This window comes from Amphiura filiformis, chromosome 5 (genome assembly GCF_039555335.1).
Source record: "Amphiura filiformis chromosome 5, Afil_fr2py, whole genome shotgun sequence".
Classification (NCBI taxonomy): Eukaryota; Metazoa; Echinodermata; class Ophiuroidea; order Amphilepidida; family Amphiuridae; genus Amphiura; species Amphiura filiformis.
This window is the reverse complement of record NC_092632.1, coordinates 31,546,454-31,567,140: the sequence shown is the minus strand read 5'-3', so window position 1 is coordinate 31,567,140 and position 20,687 is coordinate 31,546,454. Positions and strand designations below refer to the sequence as shown.

At 37.1% G+C, this 20,687-nt stretch overlaps 1 protein-coding gene across 3 annotated transcripts in view; it reads right to left on the bottom strand.

The window, feature by feature from the left end:
* LOC140152977 (poly [ADP-ribose] polymerase 1-like) overlaps positions 1-19,515 on the bottom strand; it is a 65,360-nt gene extending 45,845 nt beyond the window's left edge. Inside the window, exons 1-8 of one of the 3 annotated variants that reach the window (XM_072175535.1) lie at positions 19,257-19,515; positions 15,651-15,738; positions 14,441-14,534; positions 5,216-5,306; positions 3,842-3,964; positions 3,187-3,389; positions 2,187-2,285; positions 780-967 (exon numbers count right to left, since the gene is read on the bottom strand). In XM_072175535.1, the coding sequence (XP_072031636.1) occupies positions 780-967; positions 2,187-2,285; positions 3,187-3,389; positions 3,842-3,964; positions 5,216-5,306; positions 14,441-14,534; positions 15,651-15,738; positions 19,257-19,373 (1,003 nt within the window). In that variant the 5' untranslated portion in view covers positions 19,374-19,515. The remainder of the gene's footprint in view (positions 1-779; positions 968-2,186; positions 2,286-3,186; positions 3,390-3,841; positions 3,965-5,215; positions 5,307-14,440; positions 14,535-15,650; positions 15,739-19,256) is intronic. The other 2 variants (XM_072175536.1, XM_072175537.1) reach the window with 2 other exon arrangements.
* Between the last annotated feature and the right edge of the window lie 1,172 nt (positions 19,516-20,687).

The window sequence follows — 20,687 nt, the reverse complement described above, 5'->3', positions numbered from 1 at the left end:
TGTAATGGGATCTTATTGGCACAGAGAAAATTGAGGTTGTCAGACAAATTTTACCATTTTGTAGCATTTTCACACCTTTGCTTTTATGGTATCCCAACACTATTTTAATTGATTTAATTAACATTTAGTGACTGAGTGGTTTTCTTTCTAATATAAAAATAAAATAAAACAGACATTAGGATCATCCCTCATTCCTATACATGCTGTACCTCAATGTTTGAGTATTCATGCACAGACCTTCTATGCACAGTTTATTATCTACACACAATCCTGGAACCTAGGATAGATTGAAGATATCAGAACCAAGGATGATCCATTTTCTCTTTTCAAATAGCTCTGACACTTAATGTGCACAAGGATGACTCTTCCTGTACACAGAACCAACCGCTTTATGTGACTTTCAAAACCATGAGCCATCACATTATATACACTACCTATATCTGCACATGTTTAGTAGTATATGAGGGTGAGAGGAAATGAAACAATTATAATCTGCAAAGTAATTGAACATAATTGCAGGATTCCCTACCTTAGGCCTATATGAACATTTGTGAGAGGAAAAGAATTCTCACCAAAGGCAAACCCAAGGCTCAAGCTCTAAAAGATGATATTCTTCCGGCCCACAGCCCAACGCCTTAACCGTTCGGCAACCTCACTGTGTGGGATTTCTATTTTAAATCATTTTCAATCTTAAATAATTTTCCATACATTCACTTAACATGTAATCTTGTTTTTTCATGTCTAACACCTTTAACCAACATGGTTTGCCAGATACTGACCTTCATTGGTAATGACACATGCTACCAATGGATTGACAGTAGACATCACCTCTCCTCCTAATCCATTGATTATCTTTGTCAGTGATGCAGCACTCTGGCTCAGTCTGCCAGCCAAAGCAACTTTCACACCAGTTAGGTAGGTCAGGTTGTCTGATGACTTCTTACTTGAGCTGCTAAGATACAAAGGCCTAGTTGTTAGGTACAAACATCTAGTTGTTAATACCAACATCTAGTTGTTTATTTGTTAGTACTGACACATACCTGCCAACATTGAAATCTCAAAAAGCCTACTGAATGCTTGCGGCTCACAGCCGGAGGTCATAAATAGCTGTCCACAATGATCAGATATAATACTGCAGGTTGTATTTGACAAGTTATTTTCTCTATATTTAAAACGTGAACATTTAACCAATCACTAATTAAACCAACTGACAACCAAGACAGAAAACAAAAATAGTTTGGTTTACTACTAACAGTCCTTTCAAAATAAATTGTATCCATTGTGAGATACTCGGAATGCAATAATGCACAGGTGTCCAACTGCATCATATCCTGTGTAAAGATTAATGCATGCTTAGTACACTACATGTTTCTTAGATATCTGTAATAATATATTCCAACTAGGTTTCCCCCTGAAAATCAGGCTTTAGTTGGCCACTTTCAGACCTTGTTATTCATCATTAACATTATGCATTTTATATAATATCTACCTACCCTCCTTTTCTGCAATATCTTATTTTAAATTGTAATATTAACTTTTTTTCCCTCCAAAAATTGAGATACTTATTTCTTGTTTGAGTTCACATTGTTTACACCTGTATACATTGTAAAAAAGCATTGTGATAAGTTGCAAAAATGCAGACATGTAATTGGCAGTACACAAGTTTTTTTTCTGGGCAAACAAAGAATGACTGGTCTTTCTGGATTCTTGATTAAGTTTCTAACAGCCTCTCTGAGCTAATGATAGCGATTTTCCTGAAAACAAACTGGTGACCAGTTGTGGACAGCTTTACAGCCAAAGGTTGGTCAGTTTGCACTTTCCCCCCAATACTGAATGACTGCAAATGTGTACTATATCAAGGAACATGCTTCCTTGTAACTAAAGAAGGTCCAAATATGTCATTGGTCACTGAAAAGTAAAGTTGAACCCAATAGCTGAAACCGACAGTCCAACACACAATAATATCATAGCTTATGTAGCAAGATGAAATTTGGGCTATTCCAGTTGAAATCCACACACCCCCTATGGAAGACATGACCTAACTTTTTCACACAGGGAGTGTAAATTTCAAATGGGCGTTACCTGAATGGGCGACTCCATTTGAAACTTCTATTTTAACCTCTATTCATATAAGATCTTCTTTCAGTCATATACACACACAACGATATACATTTGATGTTTCTTACCCAGCTGCCCCTGCTGCTGCTCCTGATACCGGTGGTGCCCCAGATTCAGATGGGAAAACACGCACCCCATTGTTGAATGCTTCAAATTCAAATGTTTTCCTGAAAGAGGTAATAAAACTTGCTGGTCAATAGGTTCTTTACATGTAATAATATGTGACGTGTCATGTCAAAAGGAGACACTTTTGGGCAGGTTGTCAATTTTGAGGTTTTTACATATCTGAAATATAGAGATATTTTGCTCCACAATGCCGTTTTCCCCAAAGAAATCGGACATTCCTAAGCGAAGATATTGAGGTCGTAAGTTATAGTATTATGAAATTGGAAATTGAGATATCGGCCTTTACAAATATTATTGACAATGTTAAGAGTAGGAATTACCTTGAAAAATGTCTCAAAAAATACAAGATGCCAGTTATATTCCGGTCTGAAACTATCAGACAATATTTTTAACATTAATAACATCACAAATTTGCAGCAAACCCAAATTCTGAAAAAATCACCCCGGGCAGATTTTTGGCTATTTCTCCATTTACGATCCTGCCCAAAAGTGTCTCCTTTTGACATGATACGTCACATATGTAGATTTCCCTCTTTTTTCACAATTCTATTACCCTCAGGGCCGATCATTGAAAATCACTCACTGATTTGTTAAAACATGTCATGTTAAAGCACTGTTGTTGAAATAATGTACTCTGAAGACCGATGTGTATGAAATGCAATAAAGCCTCACTCATTACTATATACATCCTCTGCACTCATATACCCAAGGTACATCTATAACATGGCTCACAGAACACCTTCCTATTCTCTGGTTCAACTCAAGCTCAGTAATGATGCACAATTGCACATGTGTATTTTGCAGTTGCCAGTTTTGAATCGCACATGTTAAGTTAATCATGCAGACTGTTTACACACACGCAATTAAAGGGCGGTTTGTTGGTACACTCGTGGTGCAAAACACAACACAAAAGAGAATCATAGAAGCATTTAAACTACTAACAAGTATTTCTTCTTCTGAAGTGATTTGGGTATAGTGAAATCTTCTCTCTCTGCAGTGAAACTGTTATATCGACATCTTGTCCAAGCTGTAAGGTTGCCAGTGCAATGGTATCCTGTACCTGCTGACACTACCAACTGACCCTGGCACTCAGGACAAGGCAAGAGGGCGCCAAATGCCATGCAGTCTACAACCCTATCATACAGCTGAAATAAGAACGAAGTACAAGCAAATAAATAACATCTATAGGTTATATCATGCAGTATTGTTCCTCCAAAAAGTAGTATATTGAGTCTTTAATTTAGGATGAAAATGTATTTTTTTAATCCTATTTTACAAATTACAAATAGCATGAGAAGTTAAACACATCAATCAACATTTAAAACTTTACTTAGAATACATATTTCCTGTTATACTAAATTATAACAGTGTGTTTCAACTGAGCGTACAGCCGTTATATCAGGCTAGCCAGAGAGCCTGCACTCGAACCCCACTAGCTGGGTAAATGGGAGTTATCACTCAAACGGCAAGAATCACCTGTATCTGTACCCGTAACCCTCCATACTTTTTTGTCCTCCTTTTTTATTTTTTGTTTTTGTGTATATTGCATCCACTGGTCTGTGGCACTATTTATGTGCAACCCTATTTGTTTTCTTACCCTGGCTCCGCCCTTCTTTGGAAGCACCTGGTCATTCTCCTCCAGTAGCACCTTTACATTAGGGCCAGTCACTTTACCAAGAGCCAAGTTGTCTCGAATCTGCCACATGAAGTCATTCTGCTCCTGTTTGGAACACAACAATTATAAAATGTTAGCAATTTCTTAAACATGTATTACTATTAGTATTAGTACATTAGTTTCATAGTTTATTTATTACCCAGCTGCCCCTACTGCTCCTATTACATTTATTACATAAGCAAATCTAATTAATGTAAGCTTTCAGTTTTCTTTTCTTCAAATTGCTTAACTAGTACATTGAAACACCAAATCGTATGATACTGAAGTAAAATATTATCATGAACACTTGCGTTTACAGTTGTAATAACGCAAGTACAAAATTGAATGAATTCCATGATTGCCTTCTACCAAATCTCACATCAAAAATGGCCGAACCTATAGCCTGTGATGCTGTGTGACAAGTTATGATAATAATGAAATCACTAATCTAACCACTTTACCATAAGACTCTAGTTCCTTGTGATGCACATCTCAGCAATACATAAAACATTTTTTTACTTTTCTCAGTACGTGGGAAGTTTTAAAAATATGACAGTAAATAAAGAGAGCGAACTTAACACAAATTTACCACAGCTTTTGGTGCTCATTGTGTTCACAAATAGATATGGATTCATGATCAGGAATGGATTCACAATTTTTATGTAACTTGAATGAATCATAACTTTTGATGAAATCAAGATCACTATACAAACATGCAAAGTACCCGTGCTTTGTATATAATGAGGTTTCATAGTCATGAGGGCCTTACAAATAACAAATTAAGCCCAAACAGATTGTGAATCTGTTTTCTGAACATTATGATTTGGTGCAATATGAATTGGTTGCAATTTTGGGACAATTGTCAGTAAGGGCTCATATTGAAATACCCTACCACGTTTTCACACAGAACGAAGGCAGGATTCCCCCTCGCTAAGCGCGCGCCTCTGGAAAGAATGTAGGGAGCCGAAGATTTGATGAAGATAAACGCCAATGAAACTCAGGCAAATTGCCTATGGGTTGGAAAATAACTGATGTAGTCTGTGTACCAAAAGCGGGATCGTTTACAGCAAAGCCTATCAAATCATGTATGGCATTGCATGTATTTGCCTTCACACCAGAGATATCATGACGATTGACTGTGCTTTGTAAAAATGTTCTGCAACAGATACAGACTGAGCATAGCAATAACGTCTCACACACTTCACAGAATGATTGGTCCTCATTAATAGATTAGGCTGGACTTTGCCTGATTGCACTGCATCTATTAATCTGATCAATGTGAAATCCATTCCTGATCATCTTGTAGAGAATTCTAACCTTGAGTGCTTTATCTTCTGGACTCATTTGTCCTTTGGCTATCTTTGCTGATGGTCCGCTGTCTGCTTCATCGGCAGCAAGCTTACGTTTCCTTGGGGGATCAAAAATTATAATACATCAAAGTATGTCAAATATGTCAATTTATATGAATTATTATTGCATCAGCTGAAAGTATCTTTTAAACATGTTGTGTAACCCAAAAGCATAAATCAATCAATCAATAATTTATAAATAAACAAATTTATTAATTTATAAATGAATTTAAAAACAATGAAAATGATGACTGACTGACTGAAAGAATGAATTTATATCTATCCATATTTATTTATAACATTCGGCAAATGTCAGGCAAACCCCAATATTGACCCAAAAAAAGGGTTGCCCAAAATATTTTTTAAGTATAGAAAACTATTTTTAAGTATTAACAGGTTTGTAAAATGATCATCCATTTCATCCTGTTCTCCACGGTGGGATTCTTGATTCAGCTCATTGAAGAATATTGTCAGAGGATGAGGACATTAAACCTCGAAAACATCAGCACGAGGAATTACTTACGTAACTTAGGGAAAATAAGAATGTTATCTTTAAGAATAAACCACTAAAACTCTACAGAAGTAATTTTTCTTAAGGGAGAACTTCATTCAATCATCACATTTACCTTCATATGTTAAATAAACAATTTTTCAAATACATTATTGGTATGGAAAATCATTCAAAGTTATCTATATTTGTAGAAATCAAGGATTTTAAAATTGTCATCATATGGGCAGCACCCATATAACGTCACAATCCCATTAATAATATGCTTATATCCCTCAGCGATTGCGATTTGCAGTGGGAATTTTTATTGTTACGGGGGAGAGTAACATTCTAAATTAATTTTTTAAACTTATGTTCACAATTTAAGTAGACAAATCCAATTTAGAATTTCTTTTCAACAATTTGATAATTTTAAGCTTTCAAATCACTGAAGTTGTATTTATCTAGCATATATATAATATAAGGTATATAATTTTATCATACCACTAAGGGAAACATCAAAGAACACCGCTAACCTGATATATTTTCGTATCTAGTCAGTGAGTGTGTATTTTACGCTTTATATCTAGTCAGTGAGAGCGTATTTCGCAAGCCCGATACGCGTGTTCGGCGAGGTACGCGTATAAAGGCGATTCGCATAAACCGGGCCGTAAAATGCACGCAATATGTAATCGCGAACAGTCATCTTTTTTGTAATGTTTTTCCTCTTTAGCAGCAATTAAAATGTTTAAAACGTAATTATTTCAATATTTAGAATGACTTAGTGGTATGATAAATTAGTTATTAGGTTCAGCGTCGGTATGGTGCGGAAATTATCGTGCGCTCAGTGTCATACTGGGTTCAGCCTTCGGCTTCACCCAGTATGGCACTTCAGCGCTGCGATAATTTTACGTACTATACCTCCGCTTCACCTAATAACTAATAGTAACTTGTAAGCTAATGAAATGATGTATGAAGTTCTCCTTTTAGCAAAGAGTATACATATTGTTACGAGTCGTACTTGACTCAAGGCCAAAATCACCTTTTACCCGAACTCACACGAATGCACAACACAAATACACTGTTTATTTAAGCTAACAAAATCTAAGTCTTTAATTGAAAACAGAGTATGATTGGTACATATAATAACAATATCGCATATACAATAAAATCACACAATGACAGTTTTACTCTATGACTACTTAACCAGTTGTCTTCTTGTTGGTGATCCTAGTGTTCTTGCAATCTTCTGGACGACTGATGTAATATATCCTTATTCGCTTGTCCTGCGAAGTCCAGTGTACACTTGCGCTTATAAATCCTTGCGTATAAAATCCTCATACGAAAATGATGATGCTTTCTCCAATCTCCTTTGCGCTGTTATCTCCACAAATATATCTCCTTGCGCTGCTTTCTCCTCAAATACATCTCCTTGCGCTGCTTTCTCCAAAAATGGTGTTTCTTTCACCAATCACTCTTTTTCCAGGGAACCGGTTTCTTTAACACAGCTCCACTGTTTCTTGACAGATGCGTGGCCTTCACAAACCCAGCAAACTCCAGCAATTTGACAGAAGAACTTTTAATCCTTTGATGAGGAAGAGCACTTTTGTGTGCTCGCTGTCTTCTTCGTTGCTGTATTAAAATTAGCTCAATTATTGGCTATATAAACTGGTTAAAATGTACTTCTTTTTTTGAAGCACGAAGACCATCACACACATGTGGAGTTTCTCAATCTCCCACGGCATTCTGTCAAGTCCCAACAAAAGCCTCAAGCTTTTTATATCAGTACTCATGCAAAAACCCATCATCTATTAATAAACCATTACTTCAATCACATTTTCACAACATTGCTGCAATCTTGGGATTTCCCAAGATTAATTATACACATTCACATTACATCACTTCCTGGGGGTTTTCCTGATGGTGCAACAATGAACTGGGGCTTTCCAAGTTCCAAACATAGATCTGACTTTGTTTACAATAATTTGGGGAATTCCAAAATACAAGGGGTTTCCCATCTCATGAAATACTTTCAGCTTGTAAACAAAGTTAAATAATTAAATTAAATCAAATTACTCAGGGCACATCACACCCTCCCCCTTAAAAGAAGAAAGTTCGAATGTAATGAAAACTTTCTTAAATGTTTTCTTCCTTTACATCAACTTCAACATATTATCAACTTTGAGTATTTAACTCATCATACACAGTGACTACTTGTCACACACAACTTCCCTTTTAAAAGGAGTTTTTGTTTTTCAGGTTTTTCTATGCAATTCTGGACAGGGCATCAGCCATTACATTGTCTTTTCCCTTAATATGTTTGATGTCCAGATTGTACTCTTGCAAGGTCAAACTCCACCTCACCAGTCTTTGGTTTTTGTTCTTCATCCTGTTGATGAAGGTGAGGGGGTTGTGATCTGTGAAAACAAGCACAGGGTATACTGTGGTACCCAAATACACATCAAAATGTAGCAATGCTAATAGCATTGCTAGACACTCCTTCTCAATTGTGGAGTAATTTCTCTGGTGCTTGATGAACTTCCTTGAAAAGTAACATATGGGGTGGTCAATTTGATCTTCACCCTCTTGCATCACAACACCTCCACAGCCTATGTCACTGGCATCCACAGTCAACTTAAACTGCTTCTGAAAATCAGGTGCAGTTAGCACTGGTGAACTCATGAGTATTGACTTGACTTTGTGAAAAGCATTTTCACACTGTTCTGACCAAATGAATTTTGCATCTTTCTTCAACAAATCAGTCAAAGGACTTGCTATCTCTGAAAAGTTTGGACAGAACTTTCTATAATAGCCAACCATTCCTAGAAATCTCATGAGTGCCTTCTTGTTTACAGGTGTGGGGTATTGCTCAATTGCTTCAACTTTGGCTTTGATAGGTTTCACCTGACCTTGACCTACAACATATCCTAAGTATGTGACTGTGGCATGGCAAAACTCACTTTTTACCAGATTGACTGTCAAAGCCTGTACTTCAGACAGCTTCTCAAACAATTGATGGAGTTGTTCCATGTGTTGTTCCCAAGTTTGACTGTAAACAATCAAATCATCTACATACGCTTCACAGCCCTCTATGTCTGACACAATTTGGTTCACCATTCTCTGAAAGGTTGCGGTGCGTTTTCAACCCAAATGGCATAACTTTGTATTGGTAAAGACCAAATGGTGTACAAAAGGCAGAAATCTCTTTGGCACGGTCTGTGAGTGGAACCTGCCAGTACCCTTTCAAAAGATCAAATTTGCTAACAAATTTTGCATTCCCAATTTTGTCTATGCAATCATCAATTCTTGGAATTGGGTGCGAGTCTGTCTTTGAATGAACATTTGCAGCTCTCATGTCTGCGACCAATCGGTATGAACCATCAGGCTTGGGAACAAGAATACATGGTGAACTCCACTCACTACTACTTGGTTCTATGATATCATTGTCTAGCATATAATTAATCTCATTTTTGAGATGTTCCATTTTCAATGGATTGACTCTGTAAGGATGCTGCTTGATTGGTTTTGTATCACCAACATCTACATCATGAAATGCAGCATTTGTTCTACTTGGCGTATCAGGAAATATATTGTCAAATTTGTGAATCAAATTTGTAATTTGACTTTGTTGATCTTGAGAAAGATGACCTAACTTTGAGTCCAAATTAGTGAGCACATCAGAATTGTTCAATTTTACATTATACTCTTTGTGCTCCAGCTCTTTATCCTGGTCATATGTGACATCAGAATTGTCATCTTTACTCTTGTCTACATTGGCGATTTTGTCTACATCGGCATGTTTGTCTACATTATCAGCATGTTTTACTGTACACACAGGTTTTGGAATGCCACTGTCACTTCTTTCAACATACTCTTTGAGCATATTTATGTGGCATAACTGCCTGCTCTTGCGTCTACCAGGAGTCTTGATAATATAATCTACTTCACCCACTTTTGACTCTACTTCACATGGGCCATGATATCTGGCTTGTAATGGGTGTCCTGGAATTGGAAACAGTACTAGAACTTTGTCACCTGGTTTGAACACTCTCTCTTTGGCATGTTTATCATACCATTGTTTCATTTTGGCCTGACCCTGTTTCAAGTTTTCTTTGGCAATATCAGTTACTCTGTTAAGCCTATGCTTAAAATTGGAGACATAATCCAATAAGTTGATATCTGATTTCTCATTGAGCCACTTTTCTTTTGCCAACAACTTTAAGGGCCCGCGCACTGTGTGTCCAAACACTAACTCAAAAGGACTAAATCCCAAAGTTTCCTGAACCGCTTCCCTAGCAGCAAACAACAACAAGTGCACTCCCTCATCCCAGTCCCTCTGAAATTCCAAACAGTATGTTCTGATCATGTTTTTCAATGTTTGGTGGAACCTTTCTAGTGCACCTTGTGATTCTGGATGGTAAGCACTTGAGGTATACTGTTCTATACCTAATTGATACATGACCTGCTGAAATACTCCAGAAGTAAAGTTTGATCCTTGGTCTGACTGTATGGACTTGGGGAGCCCCACAAATGTGAAGAACTTGGTTAAAGCTTTCACTATTGTCACTGCTTTAATATTTCTCAAAGGTATGGCTTCAGGAAAGCGTGTTGCCGCGCACAGAATTGTCAGAAGGTATTGATTACCTGACTTAGTCTTTGGTAGGGGGCCTACACAATCAATAATAACCCTACTAAATGGTTCATCAAAGGCTGGAATTGGCTTTAATGGAGCAGGAGGTATTTTCTGATTTGGCTTCCCTACTACTTGGCATATGTGACATGTATTGCAATATTCAGAAACATCTTTTCTGAGAGTGGGCCACCAGAAATGTCTCAGAATTCTTTCATGAGTTTTCTTAACACCCAAATGCCCTGCCATGGGACTATCATGTGCTATGTTAATAACTTCAGTGTGGTAGACTTTTGGTACCACAATTTGGTGCACTACCTTCCACTCTTCATCGGCAGGCACATCAGGTGGGCGCCACTTTCTCATTAGCACACCATCTTGTTTGTAAAAACAGACAGAATTTTGTTCTGCTTCTTCTAGGGTCAATGCCCTTTGATTGATCTCTTTGAGTTCTGGGTCATTTTGTTGCTCCAGAATCAGCTTGTCATGACTTAATGGGTCTTTCATGGTTTCCCCAATTTGTTCATGCTCAGAGGCTGTGTCACTTTTAGGGGTATTTTTATCCCCAGGAGAAGGAAGTTTATCTTCTTTCTCATTCAACTTTGACACAAATGTGTCTTCCAAATTGTAGCCTAAGTCATCAATTTGGTTGTCCTCAATTGTTTCTAATGAGGCCTTCTTACTCATTGCCCGTGTCACTGCACATGCAGGAAATATCTCCTCTTCCTCACTATTATCATCCTGTATACAGGGCTTATCTGTGACTATTGGGTCAGGAAAAACCTCCCCCCTGCCAAATCATTTCCTAGCAACATGGACACTCCTTTGACTGGCAATTCATGTCTAACTCCTATGGTTACATGACCAGAAACTAAGTCAGATGTCAAGTTAATTTTGTGGAGAGGTACACTAATTATTTCCATCCCAATACCCTGGATCAAAGCATTACCTGCTGAACTATCCTCATTAAAGGGCAAAGTTCCTTCCAGAATCATAGACCGTGCACAACACGTATCTCGCACAATCTTAATGGGCTTTGGACTACCATTCTCACCAAGTGATACTACTCCCTCCAACACAAATGGTTCAAATTCTTCACACACCTTGTCTGTCTCACCTCCCTTTTGTGGGAATTCTTGTTTCTTGATTTGACTGACTTGTTTCTTTGACTCAAGTGACACTGCACATCCTACAGTATTACTAGCAGTTTGCTGCTGTTTTTTGTGTGCGTCTTGTCTGCCTTTTAAGAAATAACACTGGGTCATCGTATGCCCTGGTCTCTTACAATGAGTACAAGTTACTTTGGCTTTAAATTCAGTCCCAAATTTTGCTCTGTTACCTGAACTCCCTGGGGTCCCTCTACCACCAGCACTATGCTGTGAATTAGACTGAGGTTTCACTTCTTGTGTACCACCCTGATTTGCTCTAGGTTGATTATGGCTGAACCTGTTTGAATAACTTCTGTTATGACTAAATCTACTCCCATTCAATTTGTGAGTTAAGCCATAGTCGTCCGCCATTGTCGCCGCCTCATTTAGCGTCTTAATTTTGCTAGCGCTTTCATCCAAATGGGTTTTAATGTCAACGTGGACACATTTCTTGAACTCTTCTATAAGAACCAATTGCTTAAGTTGGCCGAAAGCATCTTTGACTTCTTTTGAACCAAGCCACCTGTCAAACATTTGTTCTTTTACTCTGGCAAATTCTACATGGGTTTGATCTGCTTGCTTTCTTGAATCTCTGAACTTTTGTCTGTATGCTTCAGGCACCAATTCATAGGCCTTAAGGACTGCCTGTTTGACTTCTTCATAATTATTACACTTCTCTATTGGTAGAGCTGAGTAAGTCTCCCTGGCCTTCCCCACAAAACTACTTTGTAACAGTAGGGTCCAATGCTCTGGAGGCCATTTCAAATTTGTAGCTACCTTTTCAAAATGTTGAAAGTACTCGTCAACTTCTTTCTCTTTGAATTTAGGCACAAGCTTTACATACTTTGTAACATCAAACCCTGACTTTGACTTTGAGGAGAAACTTGATGAGTATTTGTCACCTAGCTTAGCCAACTTCTCTTGTTCAAACTCAATTTCTTTTTCTTTCAAATGTGCTTCCAGCGCCATCTTTTCATGGCGGTTTGTCTTCCATTGCCATTTTCTGTTTCTCCATATCTAATCTTTCTTGTCTTTCTTGTTTTTCATTCTCTAACTTGATAATTTCCAGTTTTTCTTTTTGATCCATTTCCATTTTCTTTTGGTCCATTTCCATTTTCCTCAATTCTAATTGAATTTCCAACTCTTTCAACTTAAATGCTGAGTCCCCACCAATTTCTACTTCAAGTTTCTCTTCCAAATAGGATTCATCAAAAATATCTTCCCCGACCAAAACATCTATCAAGGCATTTTTGATTATTTGCTTTCTTGTAGCTTGCTTTACTTTCAAGTCATAATGTTGGGCAAATGCCAATAAATCAGGCTTTTTCAACTCATCAAACTTCTCCCAATTTATAGTTTCAAGAAACTCTTCTGCTTTGAACTCTGTCATACTGTACTTTCACTTTCAAGACTCAGTAAATGAATGTTAACTTTTTTTTTACAGTGTATTTCCCGGACGCTGAGCCCCCAATTTTTGTTACTGAGTCGTACTTGACTCAAGGCCAAAATCACCTTTTACCCGAACTCACACGAATGCACAACACAAATACACTGTTTATTTAAGCTAACAAAATCTAAGTCTTTAATTAAAAACAGAGTATGATTGGTACATATAATAACAATATCGCATATACAATAAAATCACACAATGACAGTTTTACTCTATGACTACTTAACCAGCTGTCTTCTTGTTGGTGATCCTAGAGTTCTTGCAATGTTCTGGACGACTGATGTAATATATCCTTATTAAACTTGTCCTCACGAAGTCCAGTGTACACTTATGCTTATAAATCCTTGCGTATAAAATCCTCATACGACGATGATGATGCTTTCTCCAATCTCCTTTGCGCTGTTATCTCCACAAATATATCTCCTTGCGCTGCTTTCTCCTCAAATACATCTCCTTGCGCTGCTTTCTCCAAAAATGGTGTTTCTTTCACCAATCACTCTTTTTCCAGGGAACCGGTTTCTTTAACACAGCTCCACTGTTTTTTTTCAGCTTTCGTGGCCTTCACAAACCCAGCAAACTCCAGCAATTTGACAGAAGAACTTTTAATCCTTTGATGAGGAAGAGCACTTTTGTGTGCTCGCTGTCTTCTTCGTTGCTGTATTAAAATTAGCTCAATTATTGGCTATATAAACTGGTTAAAATGTACTTCTTTTTGAAGCACGAAGACCATCACACACATGTGGAGTTTCTCAATCTCCCACGGCATTCTGTCAAGTCCCAACAAAAGCCTCAAGCTTTTTATATCAGTACTCATGCAAAAAAACCCATCATCTATTAATAAACCATTACTTCAATCACATTTTCACAACATTGCTGCAATCTTGGGATTTCCCAAGATTAATTATACACATTCACATTACATCACTTCCTGGGGTTTTCCTGATGGTGCAACAATGAACTGGGGCTTTCCAAGTTCCAAACATAGATCTGACTTTGTTTACAATAATGTGGGGAATTCCAAAATACAAGGGGGTTTCCCATCTCATGAAATACTTTCAGCTTGTAAACAAAGTTAAATAATTAAATTAAATCAAATTACTCAGGGCACATCACAATATTCAAGGAATGCAGAGTCCGCAATGTTTGCAAAGTTGTTCATAGAGTTAAAATAGTGTACCTCCGGATTATTTCGCTATACAACCTGGCAAATTTGATTCAAAGTGCCTAGTTGTTTGTGTTCTGTGTGTGTATCACTTTGCGCCAAAAATGTATGCTGAGATCATATTTGGACACAATGTCCTTATGAATAATATGTGAATAAGTAAAACTAATGTGAACAGCAAACAAGCATTTATGATGTCATTAACATGCAAAAAGAAAGAAAATAGGCCTAGGCTCGAACCTTGGGGTTCTCCATATATCTATGAACTGAGAGTTGCAATATATATACTGCTATGTGCTTTCTGTTATGTACATACCTGTAATCTCCAGAACAACCTGGACGCCATCCACCCCTTGATATCCTCTCTTTTATCGTGACTTGGTCATCCCATCGTATGTTGTGGAACCCACCTGAAGAAATGAAATAAACATTTCAATGCTCTGTGCTTGAAAAAACAAGGTATTGAAAAATATTAATAAAATAAATAACACCAAAAGCAAAGGATGACACAAACATTGCTGACAAGTTTTTATTTACATCATATGGAAATCAAACCTCAAAATTAACTTAAAAAGACACTGATTTCCAAACATTTGGACAAGGATAAACATGACCCAACTCCAAAAGGGCAGTGGAAAACAGGGTGAAGTGAAAAGAACTTGTCACACAGTCATCAATGTTGGTGCCTATGATAAAACCAGGAAGGACACACACAAAATTGTTTGCTTTCTTTTGATAGATTGGCTGGTCGGTCGGTCGGTCAGTCAGTTGATCGCTAAAAGGTTTTTTTCCTTTCAAAAAGTGACCAGCATGCCAACATTCATGCATTCTCACTTGAATCTAAAACTCTTTAAGGATCAAAAGGCACAATTTGACACTTCAATTCTTGACAACAACATTTTTGTTTGTAAAAATGCCTTTCTCAAATGCACAGTTCAAATAAGTTTTTAGCAATAAGTATATGTGACATAATCTGCTCCATGGGGGCCAAAGGAGGCATTTTTGCCCGCATTTTTGAAAATTGAGTTACTATTTAATTATTACCTTGTAGTAACATTAGGCTATCTATACATGTACTGAAAACACCTTGAAGTTCTAGCAAACTTGGTTCTGAAGTTATGAGGTTTTGTGATGTATATTATCTTTTGTATTTTATTGTTTTTTACTTCATATTTTTGCCATTATCTCAATTTCAAATTTGCCACCTTTGGCCCCCATGGACCAGATCATGTCACATGTATGTAAACAAGAGAATAAGACTACCAAATGCCAAAAAAATAATATTGAGTTGTAAGGTATCAAAGGATAAGCAATAATGTGTGATTTGCTCCACCCCTCAATTGCTAAATAGTAATACCCGGATTGATGATAATTATACAGGTGCTCGCATGAAACAACCATTATCTTTGTTTTTTCTCATTTGCTCGGCTCAAAATTAAAAGGGGACATATACATGTGATAGTGAAAACTTGCATTTTTTGAAGCCACATAATAAATGCCTGAGCAACTCGGAAGTAAATCCTTACCAATATCGGCATGTGATTTAACCTTATATTTTGCCCAGAAGCAGGAATAGTGGTGCCACTGTGGAATCATGCCATCAAACATAGGAGACTGAAAAGAAATAAACAAAAGCATATCAACATTGTCAATATAGTAATATACATGTATGACCGTGGGGGGTAGTACTCAGATAGTGAGGATGTGTGGCCAGATCAGACCCTCAGTATCACTCTGAATTTTTATCAACTTTCTTTCCTGAGGGCAACAACATGTCAACAATTCCTCTTTATTTGCACTAGAGTTGCCTTGCAATGCAAACATACCACCATGCTGGAAGCCTGTGGGGAATTGATCAGGGGCTTCAGAGTTTCCCCATATTTCTGGAAGGGTGTTCAATTTTTTTTTTTTTCCCAAATTATTTGTTTCCAAAATTTCAACAAATTTTACTAAAATCTCGATTTGTTTATAGGCTACATGCATACCAAAAATCAATTTTTGACCAAAATCTGTTTTGATATTTATTTGAAACAAAAATTATCACATTTGGACCCAGAATCACATTTTGGACCCAAATCATATTTTGGACCCAAAATCACATTTTGAACTGAAATCTCAGTTTTTGCAAGAAATCACATTTTAACCCAGAATCACATGTTTATTGACCAAAATCTCACTTTTTACTAAAATCATATATTTTATACCAAAATATTTTACTGTGTTCAAGTCAAAACACATTTAGACACAATGTGGATTTCAAGTACCAGTAAGGTAATTTTAAGTTCATGCAATACTTCAATCATTTTGTACAATGTCTTGTGTCTCACACAGTGATGCCAACGCCGCGCCTTAGGCGCACAATTGGGCTACTTGACAATCACTTGCCGCTACTCAAAAAAGCATGCCGCTACTTGCCTAAAATTGGGCTACTTTTGCTAGTCTCAGGCCGCGGCAGTAATTTCATGTATTTTTCTTTCAATTTAGCCGATTTTCGGCGATTTATAAAGGTTTTGAGTCTCTGAAGCTGCAAATTGCAATCACAATGGGTTTTGTGACCATTTATTGATCGGTCGGTCTCTTCCCAGTAAGTACCGGAAGTTTTAAAGTCAAGTGCTTTTCCGCCCAATTGGGTGTTTTGCGTTCTAAATTCGGATAAATCCGCCCAAATATCCGGTATTGGGCGCTATTTTTGGAAGGTTAAAAATTGGGCTACTTGAGAATCCTTTACCGCGGCCTGGCGAGTCAATGTGCCGCGCCTTGGCGCTGAAAAGTTTTGGCAACACTGGTCTCACATTGTCTTCATATGCCCCCCTTGGTTGAAGCATAGGTTGTCTCCTTCTTCATTAATATTTAAATTTGTTTTTCTCAGGGCTTAGAATCTCTTGCATTTTGGGCTTTATAAATTTCTAGTTATTATTTTCTTCATCTGAAACATTTGCGAAATAAATAATAATAAATAAAGGTCCCTAGGGCTGAACTCATTTTCATCACTGATCCTTTCATTTTGTTTGGACAACAACACATACTATGTACACATCTTGAATCGATTGCGATACATTCAGTATGCTCAGTACGTATGGAGTTTTAACATGGATCAGAATTGTTGATAAAATGGGTGATGTCGTACAAGTTGCAAATCTTAGCAAATTAGTTTCTTTAATTTATATTCGAAATTTAGTTAATTTACCAGGAAAATGTTTTTAAAGATATCATCAAATTAATTTATTACTATAATTTTTTTCTAATAAATCTATAGCCCCTCCTCCTTCCTTGTTTTTCAATACCCTGGATGCTAAACATGTACCTTTTTGGCCTAAGTTATACCAGAGAAGTGGTATTTCATGTGCCGTGTGCCCTAAATTGTCCAGCTAAATAAATTCCAAATCCACACCACTTCATATCATGCACTTGGCATTACTAATGGGCATGTATGAACAGTCTTTATCACTTGACCAAGGTTTTGAGGAAGACTCTAGATAATATTGATCTTGTACTGTACCCTGCACTAAATCCCTCTTGAGTCTTGTCTCTTATGAACAATGTCAACAGTCCATGCTTTAGTAATTGACATGTTCGGCACTTCTCGCATTAGCCGACTTTGCGGATATGTATTTAATAATGCTGTTGCAGCTATTTTTCATTGTTTATTTTTTGATTAATTGTATTTTGTATCTGAAGTGGCACAATTTGTATTTTAGCCACCTTATGTATTTGTGCTAGTTGCAAGGTCTAAGCCAGTGTTAAATACCTGCTATTGCCAGAACCTAATATATTTGTGCATCACCTACATGCATGCATTACATTTAAAACTCATAACTTCTCAACATCAGCTCAAATGCTATTTTGAACTCACACCATAATCTAGTACCTGAGCATGTACATAATACATATAGCTTGGCTTGCTTTGAGTGTTTTATATTCTATTGTGACAGTGTGGTGTTTTCGTCTGTGGAGTTACCAGTGACATTCACGCATAAAGCGGTGCACCTGAAACAAGAGGTGGGAAGTCCAGAATTGATTGATTGATTATCCCTCTTGTTGACAATAGGTCCTAATTTACAATTACACTGGCACACTTGACATTATTATTTACTCAGATGATTTACTACTGTACTTAAAAAGCCCATTCAGCAATTTGCTCATCTGGATGATCACAAAAATGTTGGCACCTGATGTACCTTACATGTTTTGGCACCTTATCATTTTTGGCACCTTACTTACAATGTACATGTCATACATCATGACATGTTGAATGTTGATGTGCTAACACATTCTTTAAAGACAATAAACCATTTCACATGAATCTGTCATTTCTCTACTTTTTTACAGAAATTAGCTACATGTATTTGAATGGGGCTTCAACTTCAAATGTCAATATGATACTGCTGCTTTTCTTGTTTTTTGTCAATTTAAATATCTAAATGACAGTTTTCTTATCCTTCATTTTTAGGAAATTGATAAACAAATTTAATTTTACACCTTTGCTGGGATCACCGATATATTTTAGAAAGAACCATAAAATAAAAAATTAAAATAGGCTTTTAAAACTAGCTGTACTACATACTATCACTTCTGAAGGTACATTAAAATAAATGTTTTCACTGTTTCATGGGTTTTTAAAAAAAGCTGCTTTGTCTTTAACTTGTTTGAAAAGTTCCAACTTTCGTATGAACAACCGATAGCTTGTGATACGAAACAGTAACAATTGCGTCATTGTGCATAGAAGATAGATTTTTTCGATCAATCTTTGACTTTGTCCATCCACTGATCCAGGACCATGTTGACCTCATTTATCGACACGAAGGCCCTTCCAATCCATTAAATATACATCACATGCATGATTAATAAACTGAGACTTCAAACTCAAACTTGTGTTCCAAAACTGTTGCCAATTTTTGGCCTTCAAATTATATATAATAAATATCATGTGTGCAGACCGTGCACATTTATATGAACACTCCATGAAGTCTCCATGGACAAGTTTCAAACTTTCTTTGAGTGAACTGATTGAAGACTGAAGACACATGCACAGGCCAGACAGTGCTTCAGAATTCGGCAACCCAAACACAGTGACAATAAAATTGGCGATACCATCCGTGCTTAAAGTATCAAAGACAAACGTGTCATATTACCTGCACCATGTTAGCCATTCGAAGGATGTCCTTGTCAATGTTTCCCCAGCATGTTTTGCATCCTGCACGGCTACTTTTGGCATATTCTACTCTCCACTTGTACTCTGTACGATCCATGTTGACAACTTCAAACTTCGGACACTGACAGACAGAAGTGATGCACGTTCGATTAATCTATTTCCATACTCTCTTGCTAGGCGACGAGGGATTGATATTTGACCAATAAGATAGCGCGCTTTTCCAATACAACGAAAAATGCTCTATCTCATTGGCTTAAAATTAATCATTATCGCTAGCGATCTGGTATAACTTCAGCTTTACGCCAAGCTATAAGTATAACGTGCGATCGCTGCCATAAATGAATCTGATGTGTCAATCCCGTCCACAACTCCAATCTGTTATCTGTCTTGTAAGTTGGAGTGTTCAGAAATACTATTATAATGGTGGTGGGGTCTGCCTTGAAACTATTTTTCATGTTTAAATTTTTTTTAATCCCCCTTCGTGAACCCAAAACCTTTTTTGACCCCCTCTTTTTTGGACCTAAAAATTTTTGGCGATCTTTTCTTTTAGACCACCCGAGTTATACAAGGTTAAAATTACAAATTTACCAAATTAAACTTTCACGACAAGGTTAAACATGTTCTTAGCTATACAAACATACCTTTTATTTCGTCGAACAAGCTTTATTTTGTTCCAAAATCCACGTTTTTATCGCAATTTTTGACGTAAAAGAGCTGAATACAAAACCGGTGATGCAAACTCCAAAACTTTCGCGTAGCACGAGCGCTTGATGTACGCTCGTTTTGACGGTGATTTACGCTCGCGTATCAAGCATTTCAAGCGCGTTTGACAGTATTTTACTGCATGACGCAATTTTGTATTTATTCAAGATGGCGAATTTCTCGAAAAACACGATGTATTTTTCTTTTTAAAAATCCCTCATTTCACACATTCTTTGCCACTTTTCACTCATCTGATCATCTTTTTATGTGACGGAAGTGATGCTGATTGTATGAAGGTATGTTTTTTGTTTTTCCGATAATTTTTAAATTGTTTTTCGAGACAAAAACTTCTTTGCAGAATAGCTGTTTTCACTTGTTTTCAAAAAGTTGTTTTAACCTTGTTTTTTACCCCATAATTTCCCTCATTAATCGAAGCCCTGCCCTCCTTCCAATACATTAAACCTTGACTTCAAAGTGTTTGGCAACTGTTTAACCTTGATGCAAAAGTAAACCTTGATGCAAAAGTAATAATTTAGTCCCTATATAGCGAGGGTGGTCTAAAGGAAAAGATCGCCAAATTTTTGACACCCCTCATATGGCTGTGCAATAAGCAGTGGCGTACCGTGGCCGCCCCAACCCCGGGGGGCTGAAGAAGAAACAATTTTGCCGCCCCTTCCTTATCAGCCCGAAAAGGTTGACCCAATTTTTT